The sequence below is a fragment of the Leguminivora glycinivorella genome, chromosome 6, assembly GCF_023078275.1.
Source record: "Leguminivora glycinivorella isolate SPB_JAAS2020 chromosome 6, LegGlyc_1.1, whole genome shotgun sequence".
NCBI classification, from domain to species: Eukaryota; Metazoa; Arthropoda; class Insecta; order Lepidoptera; family Tortricidae; genus Leguminivora; species Leguminivora glycinivorella.
Genome location: NC_062976.1, coordinates 17,593,988 through 17,611,297, shown reverse-complemented (window position 1 = coordinate 17,611,297; position 17,310 = coordinate 17,593,988). Strand labels below are relative to the sequence as shown.

At 38.5% G+C, this 17,310-nt stretch overlaps 1 protein-coding gene across 1 annotated transcript; it reads right to left on the bottom strand.

The window, feature by feature from the left end:
- Positions 1–1,617: 1,617 nt before the first annotated feature.
- On the bottom strand, positions 1,618–17,310 carry LOC125227253. The gene is given in 6 exon segments (XM_048131512.1): positions 1,618–2,026; positions 12,445–12,785; positions 12,788–12,967; positions 13,074–13,309; positions 13,405–16,089; positions 16,577–17,310. Coding segments are annotated over 5 exon segments (3,771 nt in total). The 5' UTR covers positions 16,083–16,089; positions 16,577–17,310; the 3' UTR covers positions 1,618–1,690.

Below are 17,310 nucleotides of genomic sequence, written 5' to 3'. Positions count from 1 at the left end.
AAGTGCGTGCGTTCCGTGAGAACGTGCGCCACCCCTGATTAGGCCGCGAACTCGCGGCCGCCAGCATGTACTTGTAGCGCGGCGATAGAATTGCGGAGTGAGCCGCCCCTGGTATTACTGAATAGACGATGTGTTTAATTTTATTTGAATATTTTATATTCGTTATAGAAATAAATAAGCTCTATTTGTATAATTTTATGTTTTATAGTGAATAGACGATCTGTTTTTTTTCAGTAACTAAATAAAAAAATATTTTATACATGTCAATACATATTAGAAAAAAACACAAAACAAAGACTTAAATATACCTAACTTAAACTAAACAATTTAATATAATTCTTATACACAACTTAAAACTACACAAATTAATATATATTTACAAATAGAAAATGCTCCCCAGATCCTCCTCGGAGGTGATGGTGCCCAGTAGGCTGGCAGCGTTGCCTTTTTGAATGGCCAAACTAATTCGCTGGCCAAAGTAGCTGCCAGCCCTCTGGTCACCGGATACGTCAACCAGGCGTTGCGATATTTCTTTCATTATGTTTTTAGCGCTTGGCCCCCACGGCCCAAGAGTTTCTACACCAAAAGGCGCAAATATATATCCGTCACTAAGGGCGGAGTATTTGCGCCTTTTGATTGCTTCTGCAGTTGTCGCCGCAGCTCCAGCATTAGACGAGGTCGCATGGAGGTGGGACGGCGCCAGCGTATCAACGCATGTCGCGTCCCATATCAGCGACCTCCCCAGCCTCCAGGGAATGAGCGTCATACCGTCAGGTCGCTTGCCGTCGTCACGTGCGATACCGTTCGGCTCTAGGATGGCCGGCACGCTGACGGAAGCAAGCGCCCTACGTATGACGTCATTCAGGGAGGCGTGGCGGGAGATGCGGCCAGCGCTCCTTTGACAGGAGAGGCCGTGGTGACCCAGCATATCAACGCTGGCACCGCAACGACACTGGTGACATTCATTTGTCTTTATTCCCAGTCGCAGACAGGTGGCAAGTGTGAGAGTTGTTTTAGTCAGAAGGGTGCCTATGTTAGGGGATGGTAGTGCATGGAGCCAGAGCCCCGACTCTGGCTCCGATACTGCAATCTGTTTAATTTTATATTCGTTATAGAAATAAATAAGCTCTATTTGTATAATTTTATGTTTTATTATTGACTAACCAAGCAGTGCAGGTCATTTCATGAATGCTGGCATGAATGGAATGAACAAACTTTTGTATGAGAGGCACCTGTCGTATCTAACTTTATGGTATATTTGTCACACACATAAACATTTTCATTTACTCATTCGTTCCATTCGTGCCAGTTCTTGTGAATTTACGTGCACATACCTATGCATTACCGGCTATTGTGAAAAAATAAAGTAATCTGTCTGACGGGCGACGAAAAATTTCAATGGAGTCAACTACCTACTTGAACAAATAAACTTAAAAAGGGTACCGATTAGGATTCACTATATCCGTTGAATCCGTTTTATATCTACCTACCCGTGTATTCGTGTTCAAAGCCCCGGCGGTGCAGCATCAAGAACTTGTATAAATTAATGAAAATCTTATCGTACCCAATACAGTTCAGCGCATGTGATAAAATTGTAACAAGACGAGTCAAAATCTTAAATTGGATATATTATACTTTTATTGACATCATTAAAATATTTGGACATTATATTTGAATAAGTAGGTATAGGTTAATGGCAATAGCCACACTTGGGATGGCAGCGCTCGCCGCCGACGCCGCAGCGGCAGCCGGCGCTGGTGTCGCCGCGCCCGGCCGGGCCCCAGCGGCGGCCGCGCGTCACCCAGCAGATCTCCGTCTTGCACGCCGAACATTTGATCCAGTCGCAACCCCACTTCTTGGTTATGATCGCCCTACACTCGGGACACTCGAGGGCTTCCCCGCGCGATATCAGCGTGTCGAGGAAGGCCCTGGTTCCTTCGTCGGTTTCGGCCGAGGTTCCGTTGGTGGCTTCGGCGGCTCGCCGCTTTGCGCGATACTGTTCACACGTGTCTCCGTCGTGAATGGCCTGGAAATAAGGAAGAAATAAATGAGCACAGCTTGTCAACTAATTCCGAATGACCAATAGGCTACTAGACTCATATCTAATTTGGCACAATAAATGATTAGGGGGTAGAGCAGGGAGAATTTTCAGAATCTGTCAAATTACCCCATTACACACACAAACACCCTTCACTCACACTACCTCAATTTACTGTGAAAGGTCAGTGACCCTTAATTTTTTTACGGGCGTTATTTTGAGTTTGTAGTTAACTACTAACCTCCTTTGAAAAATTAAAACTGTAAAAAGGTTCGCTTATAAGAAGACAGAGATAAAATCCGTGTAATCTAGCTTTCCTCCTCTGTTCATGTCTCATGTGAATTTAATTTACTTACCTAAATATGTAGATAACGTTCCTTACTCAGTTGATTGTTTACCTAGGTGTTTTTCAAATTACTTTGCACTTCATTTTGCGTTACTTTTCTACATTTAGATAAAAAATCGTCAGCCTGCCTATCTCTGCAAAACATTAATCAAAGACGCGTGTGAAGGCCGATACCTCCAGGCAGACAATTATGGTCGCGTGATAAATGATAAAACATCAGGCTGTCCCTATCGCACTATTTGTAAGTGCGATAGGGACGGCACGATGTTTTATCATTTATCGCGCGACCATGATTGCCCTGCAGGTCTTCAGAGGCCTGTACGGGAAGCATGGTCGCGCGATAGACGATAAAATATCAGGCCGTCCCTATCGCACTTAGAAATAGTGCGATAGGGACGGCCTGCTATTTTATCACTTATCGCGCGACCATAATTGCCTGCCTGTGCTGCGCATTACGTATATTCGGGTTGTATTAAAGACTATCAGATATTTTCTTTATTCTTTTTGGTCGTTAGGTTTTTTATCATTTATTTTAATATAAAAATAAAGCATGTGTATAAAATTAAACCTAATGAATAGAGTACAGAGCTAGTAGCAGTCAAGTCAGAGACACAAAGAAAGACAAGGAATATCGACGCATATCTTATCCAATACCGATACCGCCATCGCCATCTGCATCAGACTCTTGATCTTACCCAATTTCCGAGTCTCTTCTCTTAATTTCAGTTCCTTGAGTTGAAAATGTTGAAACTCATACTTAGTATTAAATAAAACACAAATACATATAAAAATCACAATATAATTTTAAATTATGGCTTAGGCCCTGTACCAGTTGCAGTCGCCACGTCTGTAAAGCCCCTTGTAGTTTCTTTTAAATGGCTAAATACCTAGATGTCATGTCATAAACATCTGTGATGTAACTGAAAATTAAAAAACATCGCTCAAAGATAAGGTTCAAATTAGCATGGCCAAAAATACAGTGCAGTCAAAATACCATCAAAATACGAAAAAGCATATGTCAATGTCAATATCACTGCCGTATGCCGTATTTCAGGCCATAAGGGCTGTTTTCTCAAATATGAAAAAATCTCAAAAGCAGAATTTTAATAAGACTTTCTAGGAAAATTATTTTGAACTTGATATGTAGAACAATTTTTAAAAGTTGTACAAAAAAACTCTGTACTAAGTTTGTAACTATATGAAAAGCATTTTTTATCTTAGATTGCATATTTTAGTATCGTAACGAATTTTCTTTCAAATAAAAAGATAATTATTAGAATAGGTTGACGGTGTCTACCGTAAACTGGGGTTACATTGACCGATTTGGGAATTTAAACTTCTCTAGTTTCTACATTTAATGGGTATTTTTACCCATTAAATGTAGGAGTAAGAGAACTATAAATTCCAAAATTGGTCAACGTAACGTAACTAAGAAAGAAAAAAAATGGGACCATCAACTTTTTAAGTCTTTTCCTGCTAAAAATATAAAAAGGTAACAAAATAAGTGATATCAGGATTATTGTTTTCTGTCACGATGCCTGCACGTATCAAATGTTTCTTTTTAACCCAGTGGTTGACTGGTAGAGAAGGCCTTAAGGCATTATGTCCACCATTTGTACTTAGTGTTTTATGTGCAATAAAGAATAAATAAATAAATAAAATAATGTACGCAGAAAAAAAAAAGATGTGATCAAACTTAAACTGACATTGGGGTTACTTTGATACACTATTTTTTTTTTAATGATAATCGAATGTAATTCCTTACAAAAGTATTTTATCTCAAGAAAAGATAAAAAAAATGGTTCGCAGAGTCAAATATTACAACTCTTTAACGCTATTTTGCGGTTACTTTGATCAAGAATAAAAATTACCATCTTCAAAAAACCAACTTTATTTGCAATTGTTTCAATATTTATCATAAGAAGAGATCCAATTATCAGCCTCAACTCAACAAGTACCGTGACATAATCAGACAATAATCAACTATGTGTCATTATGGTCAATGTTACCCCATGCAAGTGATCAAAGACACCCCACAGAGTAAATCATTAGTAGTAAATACCTAGTTTGACTTTATGATACAAAATTCAATACAATGGTATAGATAAACACATTTCTGGCAAGCTAATTCACTGTGAACCTTTTACTTTAATACCCACTTCGTTAGTTTAGAAGTTTATTTAAACATGAAAAATAGCAACAAACTATGCTTTTATTTTGACACGTTATCCGCACTGCCCACGACCATACTTACTTATTCACCGCGTCAGAGCACCATCTAACTATAGAGGTTGGTTAAGCGTTATGATATGTGTAGATTTCATTACCGACTACTCATAACCATAGCTGGGCACCGTTAATCAAATAGTTAACTTCGTTAATCGCTAATCCGTTACTAAAAAAGTTAACTTCGTTAATCGTTAAAGCGATACATTTCGACAAATTTAACGTAAGTTAAAGTTAATCGTTAATCCGTTAACACGTGAAAAAAATGAACTTTTCTTTAAATATTTAGTTGCATCAGTATCCACTATAACGTATTATATTTCTGTAAAAGGCCGAAGTACAGCTAGCCTATTGAACTCTAGGCTGCACGTGGAAGGCAGTGATCGCCTGAGCTACTGCCAAGAGCTGTGTCAGGAGAGATGCTGGCGGTGACGGGACTGTTGTGGCACTTTGGGCGGTAGAGGCTAGGGAAGCGAATGTGGTCGTAAATAGGGCTCGAATTTGCTGCCCTATCACTACAACAGTCGCCATGGTAAAGCTTAGGATTCACCGAATCGAAGTTAGTAATAAGCAAATCCACGTGAAGAATACTTTTTTAGGCAATATTTCGGACTTTTAGCAATCGACATCGGTAAAACCTAGGATTTACCGGCAAATCATAGGATTTGCCGTACTTCGGGCTTTTATAGTAGCGTTCAGAACGTGTTTTTCGCAGCGCAGATGGCGCCTGTGCCCTACTAGATTAACGATTAACGGACTCGGAGAAATTTAACGGAAGTTAACGAGTCCGTTAACATTTTTTCAAGTTAACTTAAAAGTTAATCCGTTAATCGAAATGTTAACTTCGTTAATTAACGATTAACGGATTAACGAGTTAATGCCCAGCTATGCTCATAACATATTAAATCCTTATTTTTTTGGTCAAATAAATATAATATGCTCGTGACAGGTCATATTTTGTTCGCAATCCGAAAGAGTCAACCCTACTTTTCCCTATTCACCTATTCACCCCCTTCCCGACCCTATTCACCCCAACGTTAGGGTGAGCGAAAATTACTAAATAAAACGTAATATTTTCAAAGACAAACCAAAGTTCACACTGTCGGAAGATTTTTTGTGTAAAAAATTAGCATGGCACATATAAAAAAACTGCTATCGACGTTCAAAAGTCGGTTTTGGCCATATTCACAATAAATTACGTTAGTTTATACCCGTTCCGACCCCATGAACCCAAAATCTTCAGAAAACGATGTACCATGTAGCCCAATTTTAATTGGTATTTTGGAGGTAACTAGTAAAAATAATTTAGTTTTACAATTGTGCGAAAATAGATTCTCATTTGGCCGGTTTTTTTAACCTGGCCTGGTGGCCTAGTGGTAATAACGTTAGCTGCGTAAGCTGAAGGCCCGGGTTCGATTTCCGGCTCAGCCACCGTGGGCCTTGTCGTTTTTTTCTTTCGTGTATGATATCTATTTAAATATATGTATGTATGTATGTATGTGGATACTTTATTGTACATAAGACAAGTTAGGACATAAAAATACAGTATAGTTATGACGTACAAAGGCGATCTTATCCCTATAAGGGATCTCATCCAACCTTTGAGCGAATTGAAAATTTATTATTTATATGAACTTGAAAAAGAACAAATCAAAAATTATTCAATAAAATAAACTTTTTAACAAAAAAAAACCGCCTTCAAAAATAAGCGCGTTACAAAACACGGAGAAACTAAAAAGCAAAAAATAATAAACCTTTGAATTCAGATTTCTTATCGTATTGCAATAATCTAAACATCCAAATTATAAACAAATCAATTATTTTTGTAGTCGGTACCAGACCTGTTCGTCGCCTTGCTATTGCCTGTTTGCCCCACCCAACCATACACAGGCTGGTACCGACTCCAAAAATAATTGATTTGTTTATAATTTGGATGTTTAGATTATTGCAATACGATAAGAAATCTGAATTCAAAGGTTTATTATTTTTTGCTTTTTAGTTTCTACGTGTTTTGTAACGCGCTTATTTTTGAAGGCGATTTTATTTTTTTTGGTAAAAAGTTTATTTATTTGTTGATTTTTAGTGGTTCCTATTGATATTATATGTATCAGTCCGAATATATGCACACTAGTGAAAGAATTATCCTTTAACTCCTAACCATTGAGGAGTTGACCTTCCATTATCAGCTCAGCCACATAAAATTATTACCATCAGGCGTAAATACTGGTGTACCTTTGAAAAATACACTAAAAACATTACATGTGCCTATAACATTTGAAGATTTCCCTCGATTTCTCCAGGATCCCATCATCAGACCCCGACTTGGTGCCAATGGGACCATCTAGGGGTTATACCCGTACGATGAAAAAAAAAATTTTGAAAATCGGTCTACAATTCTCGGAGATATCGAGTAACATACATACAAAAAAATAAAAAATAAAAACATTCAGTCGAATTGAGAACCTCCTCCTTTTTTGAAGTCGGTTAAAAATAATTTTATTTCTTCCCTAGTTGTATAGTTTCATACTTCTGATTTTTATTTTAAAGTAATCCGTTTATATTATAGCAACCATGGGTGATTTTTGCGGACTTAAGTAGAAACGTAGAGGTTGACAGAAGTGTGATTAATATTTCTAAGTGTTAATTTCTTGTATTTAGTCTAACTACGAAGCAATACATTGACGTATAAATTGCGTCCATATACAGAGAGGTCATTCATAAAAATATCACTTTAGGTAACAAGTTATATATCTTTTATACAATGTGACAAACATTGACCATACATCCCAATTCACCCCTCATCCGACCCTAATCCCCCCCTTCGTAAACCTATTCACCCCCTTTGCGACCCGATTCCCCCCATTCCTGATCCCATTCACCCCTCAGGCCGCGGATATTTATTCATCCCGTAAAAATTCTCCCAACACAGTTGCATCGATTTCTTCATGAAAACCATTATAAAAATGAAAAATGTCTTATGATTTTCTGTTATACATAACCTTTAGAAGTGTATACACATTCAAAAGGATAATGAACGATTAAAATAAGTAAAAATCCAATAAATTTGAACGTCAACTTTGACAGACATGAAACTGTAAATATATTATTTTCCTACTTTTATTGCGGAAAATAGAAGGAATATGTAACATTATATACATTAGAAATATAATAACATTATATATTAGAAATATAATAACATTATATACCCCCGGAACCCTTTTCACCCCAAAATACGGTATTTATTAAATTGTCATTATGTAAAATGTCGGAAACTACGGAACCCTACACTGACGCGCTCTTGATCGGTTTTTCTTCTTAATGCTATTTAAGAGATAATAAAAAATTACACCTCCCAATTTATAATAAGTTTTTTTTTGCAAAAATTTCATTTTTGGCACAAGCTATTATCGCCGACTTTACCTTTCATTCAACAATCATCTATTGCTCTCCGAGACATGTCTAAAAAACCCTGACTCAATGGGGATACGACGTTTCATAACAGAGTTCCTATGATCACCTTTCTGCTCCATCATCAGATTAGCTCCATGATACCATAATATTGCATTGTCACTTGATTTACATATGTGTGCAAAATTTCAGCTCAATCGGAAACCGGAAAGTGGGTCAAATTTAGCTTCTAAGTTTTGACTCAAACTAACATACCTACTAACAAGGCACGTTGAATAAAAACTTGTATAAAGGCTTCTGATACTAGATTTGCAATATAGTCATACTAGTTATGAAAAAAAAGCTGCACTTTTAGATGGAAGCAAGCCGCTTTGCATGGTGATAGTAGACGTCTTAGTAAACGATATTTTCTGAGGATATCGAAATGTCATTCCTTAGGAAGCCGAGCGTAGCGAGGTGTTTTATGAAAATGAAAAAAATTCTATATTTTTATTGTATCGTCCGATTTTGACAAAACGTATCTCAGCTTTATGTAATTAAAAAAAAAATTATAAAAAAGTAAGAAAAAAAATAAAAAAAGTAAATTTACGTCTCGCACTGAATAACTTCAAAGAATGACAGACGAAATGTACAATGTCGATATATGAGTTTTTTTAAATCAAAGACAGATAAATTCGTAGTTGAAAACTAAAAACCGCATCGAAATCGGATTAGCATTTTTTAAGATACAAGTTGCCAAAGTTGGGAAAATTTGCTTTATATGGCCACTTTGAAATTCCTTTGCCAGAAAGTCAGAACTAATATATTTTTCTTACACAGAAAAGTACATAGTGACAGCAGAACTCAAAATAAAATAAAAAATTCCGAGGATATCATAATTTCATCCCTTAAGGACGACGAGCGTAGCGAGGTCTGTTACGAAAACCGAAAAAAAAATCTAGTTTTTTTGTACGTCGTCCGATTTTGACAAAACATATTTCAATTGAAAGGTATTGCTTTATGTAACTTAAAAAAAAATATTGAAAAAAAAATTGGAAAAAAAATGTAAGATTTTTTTAAAAAAAAACTTCAATTTTCGTATCACACTGAATAACTCCAAAAAACGGTAGACACGATGTATAATCTCGATATATGAATTTTTTTAATTAAAGACAAATAGATTCATGATTATAAACTAAAAACCGAATTGAAATCGGATCATGGAATGGAAATCGGGTAGTTTTTAAGATACGAGTTGTCAAAGTTGGCTTAGTTTGTTTATATGGTCGCTTATAAATTCCTTAGCTAGAAAGTCAGAAACATTATATTTTTCTTACAGTTATAAGTATGCATTGGTAATAGACATTTCGATTCGGTTTTTAGTTTATAATCATGAATCTATTTGTCTTTAATTTAAAAAATTCATATATCGATATTATACATCGTGTCTACCGTTTTTTGCAGTTATTCAGTGTGATACGAAAATTTAAGTTTTTTTTTTAAACTTTTACATTTTTTTCCCAATTTTTTTCAATATTTTTTTTTAAGTTACATGAGTCAATACCTTTCAACTGAAATATGTTTTGTCAAAAGCGGACGACGCACAAAAAAATTAGATTTTTTTTTCGGTTTTCGTAACAGACCTCGCTACGCTCGTCGTCCTAAGGGATGAAATTATGATATCCTCGGAATTTTTTACATTATTTTGAGTTCTACTATCACTATGTACTTTTCTGTGTAAGAAATATATATTATTTCTGACTTTCTGGCAAAGGAATTTCAAAGTGGCCATATAAAGCAAATTTTCCCAACTTTGGCAACTTGTATCTTAAGAAATGCTAATCCGATTTCGATGTGGTCTTTAGTTTTCAACTATGAATTTATCTGTCTTTGATTTAAAAAAACTCATATATCGACATTGTATAAAATTTGTCTGTCATTATTTGAAGTTATTCAGTGCGAGACGTAAATTTACTTTTTTTAATTTTTTTCTTACTTGGGGGATGAAATTTCGATATCCTCGGAAAAAATAGTTAACTATGATGTCTACTATCACCATGCAAAGCGGCTTGCTTCCATCCAAAAGTGCAGCTTTTGGCCAAAAATTCTCCATAACAAGTATGACTAATAAGTTTACTTGTCATAATTTAAAAACAGATGAGACAGACATATCCAATGACAATAAGTCTACACCGTTTTCATGAACTGTCAAATCACCTCATACAACTTACGGCTGTAAGGCAACTAAGTAGGGTTTGTTATTGCAAATTAATTACATATTAATGATTTCTAGCCCGTAAGATATATATTTGCTTTAACAATGGATAGATATTTATGCGGATGAGAGTGTAATTTAGGTTTTTATAAGGAATCAAATCAAAAATTTTTAAGCGACCCGATCAGATATAAATTTATCCGGATAAGGACCCTCTCACATCTACCGTCTTGCGATCGTAGCGTCGGGCCAACTGTATGACTAAGCCGGGCTGACGCGGCGGCTTTTTCCATACAGTTGGCCCGACGCTACGCTCGCGAGACGCTAGAAAGAGAGAGGATGTTTTTGACGGTCACGGAGCATCACCAATTTTTGCCGGGAACATGTCGTCATATACTTATGGCCCCCTATAGAAAATCAGATATTTTTGCACGGCCGTTCATAGTCATTTTATGCTGGTCACCAGCTGGTATTCCATGAATATCTAGTTGAGTGGAGAAGTGCCATTCAAAACAAGCGCTTTCTAAACAACGATGTATTTAGGTACTTTATAATTTTATTATTATTGTTTTCAACTTACGGTTACGTGTTCGCGGTATGCACAGAGTAAATCTTTAATGAAATTGAGACATTGTTTTATATATACAATTAAATTTGAACCAGAAGCACTATACCTATACCCGCTCGCATTCCCTTTTTTTCTATTCTAAGTAAGAATCGATTAATAAGTATCTAAATATGTATGGATAAATTAAATTGTAATTGTTTACATACAACCTGTGAAGTTTGGTTGACAAAATTTGACGTAGGTGCTGTCATATATATTTTTAAAATGACGTACTGTTAATACCAGCGTAATGAAAATGTATTCCAATGAGTAAAAGAAAACATGAAACTTTTTTCAATTTAACCGAACTAGAATGAAATAATTTATACTCATTCGGTTGTGTTCGTTATTTTCTTTAATAATGTGATATATTTTTATTTATTTTTTATGCACAAGCCATGCACCTTTAAACTTTAAATGAGATTGGATCTCCACCTGACATATTTGATTTACCCTATTTATTTTGAGCACAGTTTTACACTGGTATGGTTTTTCGTGTACGTACACTATTTTCTGTCAAAATATTTGTCAAATTTAATTGTCAACACGGAGCGACCGGCGACACGTCTGCCTCCGATGAGCCGCTCACGGCGTCTAATCGAAAGGAGAATTCTGACAGCAATGGCGAATGTATGGAAATTTTACGATAGTTTAAATTTAAGGTAAAATTTCTGTGTTGCCTTTGAGAGGAAAAATATAAAAAACCTCAAAACTTCTAGTCCATTTATCTGGCTTTTAGAATCACTTAATGTTATAACTAAAGTATTGAATTTTTTTAACAAAGTTTACTAAACGGCGACATACGTTTTTCTCATTTTGGGTCAACTTTGCGTGGGTTTATTTATTATACCCTTAATAATTAGAGATTCTGAATAGTCAAAAGTTGTAGACACACTCTTTAAGATAATAACTACATTTATTTTATTTCATTTTATTGAGAAATGTGAGCAGCATTTGTTAAACGCCGAATGCTCTTTTCGAGGATTTCGTACGACCCCCTCTTAAATGTGTACGATGACTACGTATTTTTAATTCACAAATTGTTTTTTTTTTTGGCCACCGAAAACGCTGTCGGCCGTGTAGTGACGTCATAGAATTCATGTCAAATCAATGACTGACATAATAAAGTGTCAGAAAGTGTTGTTTTCGCACTGAATGACTTCATTCACAGAAAATCTATACATAGATGACATGGCTGATGTTGACGGCAAAATATTCTTTAAAAATATTTTTTGCTGTTTAATAAGTCATATAGTGATATTTTTTTTCGGTTAATTAGACAGTAACTAATAATATAAGACAAACTTTAAAAAAGAGTCAAGTAGCCTATACGTGTGAAATTAGTAATTTTGATATTACATGTATGCAAATTTCTACGTAGGGAAGCTGAGGGCTTACCGCATGTACTTATTCCGCGGAACACGAAAATATAGATGTTGTGGCATGGTATAGGCAGGTAGCCTTTCTATTACCTACTCTAAGAAAAAATTAAAGAATTTCGATTTATGCGTATCGCCATAGGGATGCCTCTGTAAACAAACTGTCTGTCGCAATCAGGTCGCAATGCAAGTGTTCAATCAATCAATCAATCATATGTTGTTGTTGCAATATGGTTTTGTTTGTACCTGACATGGAACGCAGTTTGTCCGCTTGCAAACAGGGCAGGGGAACCTCGTGACGCCCGGCTCACACAGCGCCCAGCCCTGGCAGTCGGCGGTTCGACAGTGGAATGCGTTTCGAGTGCCGCTCTCCGCGGCGGCCAGTCCGCGCGCCAGCCATCGCTCGTATTCCTCCGGAGGTACGAGTGCGCGGATTTCCCGCTCCTGCAAAAACCCGGGGCAGCCCATGGCGGGGCATGACACTGCTGGCTCTTCCGAGTGCTTCACGACGTCTGACAGGCACTCCATGCAGAATGTGTGAACGCATTCTCTGAGAACCGTTCCTTCTCCAGGTGGGTAATTTTCATGCAAACTCCACACTCGAACTCTTCAGTATTCGGAACGAGGGCTCGTCGCTCCAGAAGAACTAATTCGGCATAGACATCAGTTCCCTTGTTTTCTCCATTTGGTTGTACTACGTTCTGATTATTATCTTCTGTCTTATTATTTGAAGATGATCCAGGGCGCAAGGCAGTTTGCTTATTAGTATCTGAAAGGTTAAAGTAGAAATCTTTGAAAGTCTGTTGAGGTATTTGTATTTGTGGAGGATGTTATAATGGTATGATAAAGTAAGTAATCAAAGTGTATTTGCTAACCTGGCTCGACCAAGCAGAGATAAAATGGCGCGTCAAACTTTGGGCCCGCCAGCGTGTCGAGGGGCGTCTTGTCGTCTGTGCATAGAGTCCTTCCCACGATCCACCGTTGTAAGTGCGTCGCCAGACCAAATGACGCGTTCGCTTGACGCCGTAAATCGCCCATTACAGATACCCGAGGCATATTCATCCTTATAGGTCCTCTAGCCGCTTCTCTGTCTTCAATCCATACTTCTATCCTGATCAATGAAATAAGAGTATCTAAGTACTTATATTTAATTATCTAGGTACCTTATCATAACAGGATTGCAAAAGCAGGTATAAAATAACTTACGAAATGTTATCATTTCCGGCTGCATCGTTTCTATTAGGCGTTGAGGGTTCGTTTATTTTCTGACGTTCGTTATTAACTTGTTTATTTTTCTTTTCCAATTCTCCAGATTTGAGCTGTATCGGGGCCAGTTTCTTTTCAATCGGAACTTTACTTGATGAAGCTGCAATAGTATCAGGCAACGTCGTGTTAGATTTTTTAGGATCATTTGTTTGTGCCGTGTCCTCCATCTCTACCTTGTTAGATATAGTCTCATTGGTTTCCTTTACAGGGTCGACAGACAAAGATGTAGATGGTGGGCCAACAAATTGTGATGAGAATGACAATACAGAACAGGATAGTTTTAATTGCGCTAGCTTTGCTGCCGCATCAGCAGCCGCTCTTTCGTCTCCTTTAGCAATGGATTGTTCAAGCTGGTTAATCAAATCCCTTTTTCTTGTATGGAGATCTAAAGGAACCACCTTCAAAGCAGGATTACGTTGACGATTATCAGATGTTCTTGAAGTATCTAATTTCGGTATTTCACCGGATATTTTATATGGTGCATTTTGAAAAAGTGATTTCTGCTGGTTTCCGATATTGTCTTTGTTCATTTGTTTGTCGTCTGTAGATGAACCAGGAGTTGAAAAAAATGTACTTATATGGGGTCCTGATGAAGGCACTCCAAACGAAGTTGATCTTGTGGGAAGCGAAGGTGACGCATTATTTCTTTCGGCGTCAGATTTTATATTCCTTAGCTTATTGTTAACTTGTTGGTCATTATCGATTTCTCTATCAGTTGTATTTCGTGTAGACTTCGCAGCAATGTCAAAAACTATATTCGAAGAAGTTTGCGTTGTACTAGTTGTTTTAAGTGGTTTTTCTATTATTTGTTCTTGCAATGTTAATTTGGTCTTGTTCACAGCTTTTGACCCTGAAGTTGACGTTGTCGCCGTGTTTATATATCTTAGACCAGTATTTAAGACTGTATCTGCTACTAATGTTTTTGCTTCTTGTGCTGCTGTAGCTGGGTTACTAAATCTTTGATCTTGTTGTTTTAGGATTATTGGGCTTGAATTTAGTAATGAGGATATTTTTAAAGGTTCATTTGAAGGACCACTGCCTGATGTGGAAGAACCATGGTCAATCTTACATTTACTTTCAGGGATATTATTATTTGTGACTGAATTTGAACTAGTAATAATACTTTTATTGTCGACAACAGTCAGCGGATTTATGCTTAATTTGCCTTGTTTGGATTGTGGGATTTTAAAGTGTTCTAATTTTACTACATCCCTGGACGGCACATGTTGTAACACTATTGGTTGTGTCACTACAGCCGTTTCCGTGGCCGATGTCGATGCTGTGTTGGTGACGACCCTTACATCGTTACTCTTTAATTTTGCCTGGATATTTACTGTTTTACTGTCACTGTTATGTTTTACTTTTTCTTCTTCGGCTATTTTGGTCCCTATTCTAAGAGTGGGAGCCTCTACTATAGAAGATTTAGGAATTTCTTTTTCTTGTGCAATATTATTATTATCTTTTACCTCGTGCTTAGGTCTCTTAGGCAAGGAGTCTTTAATCTCTTTAAGCATTTCTTTTAACTTTTGTTTCTCGTCAACTACGTTGACTTCGCTCGTCGAGGCAACATTTGCCAATCCTATTTGTGTGTAGTGATTAGAAGATCGATTCGCTAAACGACGATCACTGTCATTTTTGTTTAATTGCATTTTCTGTTCAGTTATACAATATCCACACGTCACGACAGAATCATTGTATTTTCTAAGACATCTCGTGCAGAACCACATGTCTCCTCTGGACGGCGTCACCAGCTCTCTGGACGTCCCCGCGGTCCTTTCATCACTTCGGTCTATAGCTTTCAATTTACACGACTCTATTATTTCAGCTGCCTGCTTGTCCAGCTCACTTATACTGGGCAGGATCCTTTCGGGAACGGTGTCGATCGCCGAGTTCCTCTTTCTCCCCTCAAAAATCTGTTTCAAGAAACTCTTCTCCGTTCGAGGCTTAGAGTCTTTTTTTGTGAATTTTTCGGGCTCGCAATCCATGCTTACGGTTCGCCGCAAGGCGGAATCGACTAGATCCGTTCGAGCGAGAGGCGGTTCCTCGGGTATGGGAGCGTTCCCGGCGAGCTCGCTGAAGGCCCTGCGCGGGGGTTGCGGCGCGGGGCGCTTGCGCGAGCGGCGCGGCGGCCCGAGCGTGGCGCAGCGCGCGGGCGGCGCGGGCGCGCGGCGCTTGCCGGGCACGTGCGCCGCGCGCCGCTGCACGCCCTCGCTCGCGGCTCGGCGCTCCCTCTCGTCCCGGTCGTTCTCGTTGGACTTTCGCGCCGCGGGGAGGCTAAAAGCGTCGTAGCCGTTCTCTCCCCGAAAGAGTCCGTATTTGCGATGGAGCGTGAGATCGCGGTCGTGCTGCAGCCTGGTGTTCCTGTCGCGCAGGCGGCGCTTGTAGGAGTCGGTGGGGGGCCCGGGCGGCGGCAGGCGCAGGGGCGGCGGGCGGCGGCAGCGCTCGGGCGCGAGGAAGGCGAAGCTGGCGACGGTGCGGTCGGAGCCGCCGCTGGAGGTGGAGAGGCTGTCGCTGGAGGCGCCCGAGTCGTCGCGGCGCAGCCACGAGATGAGCGACCACAGCCCGCCCGACAGCGGCCGCGCGCGCCCGCCCTCCGCCTCCGATGCCGCGCCGCTCATCACACACCTGAAAACCGATACGAGACTTTTTAAATGATGCCAGTGAATAAGTAAACAGACAATAAAACTATTCAACATAGGTACTCTATGCAATAAAGTACCTATAATAAAATGCGATGTTTTTAACCAAAAGGTTGGGGTCGGTTGTCGATAAGGTTGATATTAAATTTAAGTTTTATGGAAATAACGCCTTATTGACAATAAGTATCTAATCGTCCGGGTAAATGATTCACAGCAAAGGCACACTGCTTCATCATATCTATGTATCATGATATTTCAAGTAATTTTCAGAATTCTTGGTCACGGCATAAATTCTTAATTATTTAATATAAATTTGTAGGTATATTTGTTCCGTTTCAAAATATTAAATAGATACCTAAACTACGTATTATCAACACAAAGGAAGTGCTATTCGTCAATAATTACCTACCTATTATCGTGTTAAAATAACAACATGAGCGTTGTATTTTTATAGCGGAAGATATAACACTTACCGACGAGCCGAAGAATGATGCACGGATGTAAATAGGAAAACTTCGAAACTAGAACATATTAGCCCCGTTTTCACACATCACGTCTATAACCTTAAACGGAATGCTTGAAATTCACTTTATCACTGTCATCACTTTAGCAATTATTTTTCGTTTAATATATTGGTGCAAAGTACGAAAGTTAAGAAAAGTAAAGATCGTCACAAAGCTGTTGAAAAGCTCGCAGCTTTGAACAAAGCGTGGCGCGCGCGCTGGCGCTGCACTGGCTCGCCGCCGCCCGCCCAGGGATTATTATGCACCCTTACAGCACGCAGCGAGCTTGCCCGCTTACATTAACCACTATAAGCTGACTCTTTGATTACTCATAGCGACTACGGGTCTCGCGGTGGCAGTTAAACTGGTTCTCTGAGCGGGTCACTCGATGAGCGGCGGCAGCGCGCGGTCAGCTATATTTAGCAGAACTTCGCGAGTGTTTTTGCTATTTTCATTTCATTCTTCTGCGCCCCGACCTCACTTAAATTTGGCTTCCTGCCGATTTTTATTCGACGTAGGGGATTGTTGAAAGCGGTCAAGCTACTTCTGAATACGTTAATACGAGTTAGATTGCAATGCATTTTATTGCCACACTTTATTATGTAGGTATTGTAGATACTTAGTAGATAGGTAATAGGTATTGTAACATTTCGATTCTAATCTTTTCTCAGAATAGTTTTTATTAAAGATGCATAATATATGTA